Source organism: Mirounga angustirostris, unplaced genomic scaffold (genome assembly GCF_029215605.1).
Source record: "Mirounga angustirostris isolate CCGP_5_RB_7025 unplaced genomic scaffold, mMirAng1.0.hap1 SCAF_5, whole genome shotgun sequence".
Taxonomy (NCBI): Eukaryota; Metazoa; Chordata; class Mammalia; order Carnivora; family Phocidae; genus Mirounga; species Mirounga angustirostris.
The window spans coordinates 26,866,926-26,876,160 of NW_026991713.1; the positions used below are offsets into that span (position 1 = coordinate 26,866,926).

The following is a 9,235-nucleotide window of genomic DNA, read 5'->3' on the forward strand; positions in this document are numbered from 1 at the left end:
AAAGATATGAACCCCAAGAGAAAAAACTAAAAAAACTAATTAACTTTTCCAAAAAGCTAAAGAATGCTTTAGAATAAAAGATAGCATTTCTTTCTTTTTTTTTTAAATTTTTTTTTTTTTTTTTTAAGATTTTATTTATTTATTTGACACAGAGAGAGAAAGCACAAGTAAGCAGAGAGAGAGGGAGAAGCAGGCTCTCCACTGAGCAGGGAGCCGGACGTGGGGCTCAATCCCAGGACCCTGGGATCATGACCTGAACCGAAGGCAGCCGCTTAACTGACTGAGCCACCCAGGCGCCCAAAAGATAGCATTTCTAACAGCATGTCTGTCTTACAACAAATTAAGGATTCACTGAAACACAATGATAATGATTTTTATTTAAAACATTTATGAGCCCAGATACTGTGTAAATAAGGCCGCTGAAATAATTTTTAAATACAAAATTAAAGAATCAGAAAAGAAAGCAGAAAATACCAAAATGAGAAATAAAATTAAAACACTTCAGATACAACTAACAAACTGTTATTTTTTCAACTGAATTTAAATACATACCAATTATAGTCATCTGGTAGAGAAGAATACGTAGATTTATGACAAACACAATATAAAGCTCCGTCTGCAAAAACCCCAAGCAGTAAAATGGATTTAGTTCATTTGAGCATATGTTCTCACATAAATGTAAAGCTAGTTTCATTCATTCAACCAATATTTACTGTTTACTATGAAACAGGGGTGTACTAGAGATCGGGGATTCAACAAGATCTAGTCCCTGCTCTCAAAAAAGGTACAAGTCTGGTGAGAGACAATTCCAATATAAATGACAAGCCTTGTTAGGATGGGTAGGCACTGGGAGAGGGCACACAGGTTACAAAATAGGACTGTGCAGTTTTAAGAATGCCTTTCCAGTGAAGATGATGTCTAAGGTGCTCTGAAGGATGGAAGGATAAGCAGGAGTTGGCAGGGGTGAGTACAATGTTCCTTGTAGGGAGTTACAAGTGCTAAGGATCAGAGGAATACAGGAAGGATTTAGGTATTCTAAAAACTTGTAAAAATAAATAAATAAATAAAAACTTTGTGAGACCAAGTGCATGGTACAAAGGGAGTATGTTAAGTGATGAAATACAAAATAAACTGTTCAAATTTAACTTTTCTTAATCAAAATGCTCAGATTTCAAAGCATATTTTCCTTTTTTAGAATATCTGCAAATTCAAGAGCCATAATTACTTTGTTTCTCCTATGTTCAGAGAAACAGTGTTCCTTTAAATACAAAGAAAAAATGTAAACGTAGCTCAGTATAGTTAAAAACAGTTCTGAATAGGGTAGTCCTCCCCCATCCATGTTTTTGTTTTTTGCAGTTTCAGTTACCCAAGGTCAACCACAGTCCAGAAGCAGATGATCCTCCTCCTGACACAGTGTCAGGTCAGGAGTAGCCTAATGCTATATCACAATGCTATGTCGTTCACCTTGCTTCATCTTAATACATAGACATTTTATCTCACATTATCATAAGAAGAAGGGTGAGTACAGGACAATAAAGACCACATTCACATAATTTTTATTACAGTACCTTATTAGAATTGTCCTATTTTGTTATTAATTATGGTTGTTAATCTCTACTGTGCCTAACTGGTAAATTTATCACAGGTATGTATGTATAGGAAAAAGCATAGCATATAGAGGGTTCAGTACTATCCAGTGTCAGGCATCCACTGGGAGTCTTGGAATGTATCCTCCACAGATAAGGGAGAAATACTTTATATGCTGGCTAAAGCCAAGGATCAACTTCTCTCAACTGAGCCTCTTGCTCCTCAGTATGAAATGCAATCCCCATTTTGTTCAAATACCATTCATCCTTCAAAGTCTAATGCTACTCTTCCATGAAATCCTTTTTCTCCTCCCTGCCCCACAATTCCCATCACAGAGAAAGGAGTGGTCTATTGTACATGTCCCAAAACCTATGCTTCACTTGACATTGCTATATCTTCTTTGTGGTCTTTTTTTTTTTTTTCTGCATCAGTTATTTATATGTATCAAAGATGTATAAATAAGATATATTTTCCAACTTTGTATATTCCTCCTTTCCCCAAGGGCTGCATATAGAGGTCTAAACATAAATTCTTACTCCAAAGCATAAAAAGTGCCTTAACAAAACTCACTTCTATCATAAAAGATTGCTCAGCAAAATGTCAATCCCAAAATTCTATTGATGTAAGATTATAAAATACAAAGAATTAGAAATTTAACCTCATCTCTCAAAAGATTTGGTTTTCGATTATCTGTGCTAATATGAAGCAACATTCAGCATGACAAGTCAGAGGATGACATAAACATCATTTACACTTATTTTATTTTCTTCACACTGTCGGGAATCTTCTTAATTATATATGAATTAATACTAAAAGAAGTTTGTAGTCTCTGAATATATACCAGCTAGGTGATATACACATTCACTGAAAGAAACAGGGTTGGGCTGGGTGGCAGAGGCAGGACAGACAGAATTAAATGTTTTTAAAATAGGCAGGAGGGAAAACTCAAGACAACAGTATTTCAGTTCAAGAAGAAACTGTTAAATTTCTACCCTGTACTTAAACACAGACATTTGTTTGTACCCTCATGACATACATGACATTTTATATCATATTCAGGTATTTCTTATTTCCATAGATGTCTGCTTCACCTACAAGTGTAGATAAGTTCCTTAAGGCCAGGAACCACACCTCAATCATGACTCTGTCCCCTCCAGTGGCTACTAACAGAGAAGTGACTGCTGAACTGTGTCTAAAATGCTAACTTCTTCACAGTTAGTACATAATTAGAGATATTCACCTGACACTTTATCAAGAGAAAAACTCTAAATATGGTAAATATCAGAGGTTTTAAATATATAATTAGAATTGGGGCGCCTAGGTGACTCAGACGGTTAAGCGTCTGACTCTTGATTTCAGCTCACGTCATGATCTCCAGGGTCCTGAGATTGAGCCCCGCATCAGGCTCTGTGCTCAGTGGTCTGCTTGGGATTCTCTCTCTCTCTCCCTCTGCCCCTCCCCACACCCCGCACACGAGCGCATGTTCTCTCGCTCTCAAATAAATAAACCTTTAAAAAAAAAGAATTAATGCCAAAGTTAACATCAATCAACTCAATTTACCAAAAAGAATTTCAATGAGTCAGCTCTCCATAATTTACAGGCTATTCTTGTTATGTATACATATGTTTAACTGCTTTTTGATAAGATCTATAAAAACTGACAGTCCCACTTAACCTTCAAATGCTCCATATTTTAAGTTACTACAGGAAAGAAGATATAGTAGAAAGTGTTTTAGACTAAATAAGATGGGAAGACCCAAGTCTCGATCACAGCTCTCATCTATCTGATATACAACCGTGGTAAGTTTCTGAGGGGTCAGAGAACTCAAGTTCCTTCATCTTCATAGAACACCTACCATGTAGTATTATTCAAAGTTGTAAAATTCAAAGTTGTAAAGATCAATGACTTAGTATGCTTAAAAACCCTTAAAATATTCTACATTCCCATTGTTGATTGTATATTTTGGAAGGTTTTAAATGTTCCTTTTGGCAAATGGGAGGCCTTTTTATTTCTGCTCACTGAACTTTCTCCCTTAATCATGGTTTTGCTTTGCCTCTAATCTTAATGTTCTTCCTTTTCATATAAGATATCAATAATAGTAATAATACTTTACCTTCAATAATAGTAATTATAGGACTTGTGGAGAATAAGGGGCTTCAGGATGCAAGAAGTTAGGCAGTCACTGAATATTAGGATGACTGAGTAATAATGAAATAATTTCCTGGGGTAACTTAAATTAATTCTTAGTTAACTAGATATTTTGACAACTCCAGTCCATTCAAATCAGCTCACAAATATTTATCACCTACCAGGTATGAGAGGTACTAAGGAAACCAAAATAAATTAGACACTACAAATTTATAATCTAGTAGGTAAAGTATACATAGATAATTTTCACTTATCCAGGGGCAGATTAACTGGTTTTCAGATTAACCTCAGTGAGGGCTAATTGCTGTTTCAGGAAATGGACTAGGAAAAAATGATTAGGTCTGATTTACCATCAGCCTTGAGGCTGGGTTCAAGTCAGGGCAAAGGTTTAAGCAAGCAGAAGTCTCTTTCCCAATTCTCAACAACAAAAATGCTCCTAAGTGATCAAGAACCGACTACTGTTTTGTTTTGTTCTCATTGATTTTTATTCTTTTTAAGGGAGGGATGAGAGAGAGAGAGAAAGGAGGGGGAGAGGGAGAAAGAGAATATAAAGTAGGCTCCACACTCAGCACAGAGCCCAATGCGGGACTTGCTCTCACAACCCCGAGATCATGACCTGAGCCAAAATCAAGAGTTGGACGAGGGGCCCCTGGGTGGCTCAGTCAGTTAAGTGTCTGCCTTCAGCTCAGGTCATGATCCCAGCGTCGAGCCACTATTGGGCTCCCTACTCAGTGGGGAGTCTGCTTCTCCCTCTCCCTCTGCCCCTCCCCCTCCACTTGTGTTCTGTCTCTTGCTTTCTCTCTCAAATAAATCAGTAAAATCTAAAAAAAAAAAAAAAAAAGTTGGACACTTAACCAACTAAGCCACCCAGGGACCCCCTGATTTTAGTTTATATCTAAAGTCTCTTAACAATCTCCTCCTAATTTACTTGATTAAATCTACTTTTTACCTTAGTTTTCAACTCTTTTCCCCTAACTCAATAAACAAACATTCAATTACAAATGGCAATAAATAGAAAACATGAAGGAAGAGATTAAGGTCAGCCAGAGATGTGTAAAAAAGTTGGCTTGCATAGGTAAAGAAGAAAAAGCAAACTGATTATTACACTCTAACCATTATCTGCTTTAGAAATGGAAGAAGAGAGTTCACAGAGGAAAGGGAGAGTGAAAGCAAGACTGGTTGGGAAATAAGATTTTAATAATAGTCTATTTATTTATATGGGCCAATGTTTTGACTATCAAAGATGTATCAAGAGGCTTTGAAGAAAATATTAGACCATGCACATTTCTTTTAAAAAGAAAGGTACAAATTATATATTAAATTATAAATTCCTTTTCTTTAAAACTAGGTGTCATGCCCAACATGGGGCTTGAACTCATGACCCTGAGACTGAGAGTTGCATGCTCTGCTAACTGACCCAGCCAGGTGCCCATATAAATTATAAATATTTTACATACTATGACATATAAAATGCATCTTTATATTAAACATACATATTTTTAAATGGCTAAGTACACAGAAAACACATACCGAAATCCTAAATATTAGCAATGATTTTTATAAGATGAAATTGTAAATTTGCCTTTTACTTGCTAATTTTAAGAACTACTAAAAAAGTGATATGTGAAAACATAGTGAACATAAGTGATTCAAACCAGAGAAAGTTCCTCTTTGTCAATCCCTCACTTGCCCTCAGCTAAATCCCACTAGTGGTCTATACAGATAACCTTTTTGGTCCACACTTTTTACTCTGTATTTATGCATATACCTATACAGGTATACGGTAGATCATCTTTTAAATGCACAAATGGGATCATACAATAAATACTGTTCCGTGACATACTTTTCCCCCCTTCTATTTAGAGATCTTTTCATATTGGTAACAGCTGTTGATATTCATAAAGATGTGCCAAAATTTATCCACCCCCTTTGATGGCCATTTAGACTTTCTCCCCTTTTCCATTATTGCAAACACTCCTATTAAGAGGCATATACAATAACTAAACACTTCTTTTTTTGCCTAATAACTAAAGACTTTAAATCTTCTACAGCGAACATGGATTTCTTAATATATGAAAAATTTTACATCTCTTTTTAAACATGAAAAAAATCTCACTTTGAATTGGAAATAAATGTTTCCAGATAGCTCTGTTTGATATCGCCCATTTTACTGCTGCTAACGCCATGGTGAATCAAGATGCTTATTAGGTGGTGAGAAAGAAGATGATTTGAAGAGAAACTGATTTTAAAATCTTCTTGCAGGTATACCTATTTTCATCCCTGCATAAAAGATAAAGAAAAATTAATGCCTATGATAAATTAAAGTGATACGATATATTGAACGCTACAAGAACAAGAGGAATCGCTAGCTAGAACTACAGTCACAAGAAAACCTTCTAAACAACTTTCCATTTCCATGTAATATATGACAAAGAACAACACCAAAATATAAGACCCAACGCCCTGGAACTATGTCCATTACTATTTTTCTTAAATGCACACTTCTCAGCACCTAGTATAGTTCTTTCCATTTAGTGAGCACTCAGCAAACGCGTAATTCCCCTTAGAAAACAGTCACTCACACATGCTACACAAAGCATCCTCCTTCATAAAGCTCATGTGTCTGTGTGCAGCCTCTCAGGTGCCATACACATGATCTTACTACATCACTTGAAGTAGGATTGTTTCTAATTAAATTAAGTATTAAACAAGGCCTATCCTTTACCCATTAAATACTGATTTAGAGGAACACATATAAACACTCTAAAGTCCCAAGTAAAATTTCACCCTCTTACATATGTACAAGGTTTTTAACTTTCCAAGGTGCTTTCACTACCATTTCATTTTACTCTATTAATCATGACAGGTATCTTTATTTCATTCATGAAAAAACTAAAGTACAAAATTTAAATGATTTGCTTCCAAGAACTTTAGAGCCAGTCACTTATAAACTGGGAAACTTTGGGCAAGTCATTAACTAAACGATCCTCTGTTTCTTCCACGGTAAAATGGGGAAAACAACCACAACCTCCATGGCTTTTGTCGGTAAATGACTTATAACCATTGCTACATCCCTTGTTTTTAATTAGCCTCAATGACTATTCGTTCCCTTCCCCCCAATAGTGATAAAATGGAATTGGGACATAGGCCTCACAGTCTTACTTGCTAGACTAAATTACGCAGGGTGATTCCCTGCACCGTCAGTACATTTGCACTACTTTCCTGAGTTCATACAGTGTGCTTTTTACAGTTTATAACCCCCTTTCCCTATACATTATATGCTCCTTCACAAGTCTGTGAGGTAGGCGTCTCCATTTTATACACTGAGAACCTGAGGTTCAGAGGTCAAACGAGTTACCTGCCCGCTATACCGCTGCTTTATAGGCGGCATGGGTTGGACGCAAACCCATGTCTTCTGACTACGAACCAAGAAACAAAGTATCTGGGGGGATCTAATGTCCCCCTCAATCAGGGCAACTGGAAAGTCAGATTACTCACTCCAGGGAGAGAAATTCAGACAGTAAATTCCTTGGCCCAGAATTCAACCCCGAAGGAAAAACTCCGGAGAGCTTCGAAGGACTCGCGGTCTGAGGAACATGCTAAGAGAAGCATCGGGACTAGCACCCAAGAACAAAATCGAAAGACCTGGACTGGAGGGGTCCCCGAGCGATCCGCCGAGGCACGAGGGGAGCCCACAGGAAGGGCACGGCCACACGCCAACCCTTCTGCAGGACGGACACCAGGGGCTTCACCCTGCCGCGAACGATAGGTAGACCACATCGACATCTCCCCATAAGGCTTCTGGACCTGCCTAGCTTTTAAAAACTCCTTAACCGGAGGAAGAGAGGGTAGCAGTTACCTGACAGCCGTTCACCACGAGCCCGCCATTTTACCTCAATCCGGGTCCTAGAAGACACCGCTTCACGCACCTCCCTGGTCCGCGGGGCACTCTGGGAAATGTAGTCTCCGCGGGAAGAGCTCCGGGTGGGCTGAGAGCCGGATCTATTGAACTTGTTCCCGTGTTTAGCTGAAGCTGTTTGCCTCAACTTGAGCTCATGAACCCCCCTCTCCCCAAAAAACAAAATCACTGACCCATGCACACATCCTTAGAAAGTAGCAAGCACTATCTTTTTAAAAACTTTGTACAAATAATTAGAGGCGTTCGAGATCGATTCTTGTTGAGTAAGCTAAGGTTTCCTGGGGGGAAGAAGTAATTTCAGAGAAGCCCTGAAGGCCGATGGGGTTGGATTTGACGTTTGACATAGGGAAGTGGGGAGGCCCTTCCACCTGAAAGCCCAAAACTGTTCTGAGAATTGTGCTGGCTATTCATTATGGAAGGAAGAAAATGTGCAGAATCCTGGACTTTGCCTTATATTTTTGTGAGGCGAGAAGGCCCCCGGGCCTTTGCACTTCCTGTTCTCATTGCCAGCAATGCTTTTCTCTCACCTCTTCTCATGACTACTGCCTTATTTTATACAGGTCTTGCTCAAATATCATCTCGGAGAAGACCATATCAAGAAAAGAGCTTCATCTGCCCTTATCCCATTGCTCTCCTTTATTATTCTTCATAACATTTACCATTATATAACATTCTGTTATCATTTGTTTCCTTGTTTAATGTCTGTCTCTTATGCTAGAATTCAAGCTCCATGAAGGCAGGAACAAGTATCTATCATGTTTTATACTCTATATAAACCCAACATGTAGAACTGCATTTGGCCTCATTGTAAGCCTCCAATATTTGTTGAATGAATGAAACAATAACACTGCAGATATCCAAAGCAGTAGATGATTGACTGCTGAAGCAGCAGTTTAGCCTGGGAATTCCTTTCCCAAATGATTTGCAAAATTTTGTATATATCTACATTTTTCTGAAAAGAATTCATAACTTTTATCGTGTATTCAAAGGGGACAATAAACTCCTCAAAAGTCAAGGGCCATATGATATGAGTGCCTGGATGGCTCAGTTGGTTAAGTGTCTGACTCTTGATCTCAGCTCAGGTCTTGATCTCAGGGTTGTGAGTTCAAGCCTTGTTTTGGGCTCCACGTTTTAAGCCTACTTAAAAAACAAAAACAAAAACTTAAGGCCATAGTCCTGAGTAGTTAATATTGAAAATAAGTGAACATAATATAAGTTCACAATAAAGAAAAATAAATGTGGGCTGTTTTGGTGTCTTTCCTTATTTTTACATAATACCAAGTTTGTTCTGCTACTAATCTTTGCTCCTGTAGAAGCCCACACTGAGGACCCATGTCTGTCCTTTCTAATCTTGCCCATCCTTCAAAGCTGTCTTGTAATGTCTTTCTGAACTATGTTGTAGGAAGAGACAGAGAGGAGAAACAGATTTGAATGAACAATCAACTGGACTTGTTAAGCATTTGCTATGCAATGCAGAAGATGGATGGAATGGTGACATGATAGATGATGGCAACCATGAGATGAAGAGAAGGGCAGTGTCCAGATATATGTTGGAAGTAGAAATGACGACTGAACTTACTG

General features: G+C 37.9%; 1 protein-coding gene across 11 annotated transcripts in view; it reads right to left on the minus strand.

The window, feature by feature from the left end:
• The window catches only part of MRPL42 (mitochondrial ribosomal protein L42), an 82,205-nt gene extending 74,543 nt beyond the window's left edge, over nt 1-7,662 (minus strand). For 10 of the 11 annotated variants that reach the window (XR_010411394.1, XM_064590785.1, XM_064590792.1 and 7 more), the window contains exons 1-3: nt 7,595-7,662; nt 5,852-6,015; nt 553-616 (exon numbers count right to left, since the gene is read on the minus strand). Coding sequence is in view for 10 of the 11 variants with exons in the window: in XM_064590785.1 (XP_064446855.1) it covers nt 553-616; nt 5,852-5,921 (134 nt within the window). In the remaining variant the exon portion in view is untranslated. Of the gene's footprint in view, nt 1-552; nt 617-5,851; nt 6,016-7,380; nt 7,534-7,594 lie in introns of those variants that run through there. The other variant, XM_064590786.1, reaches the window with a different exon arrangement.
• Nucleotides 7,663-9,235: the final 1,573 nt, after the last annotated feature.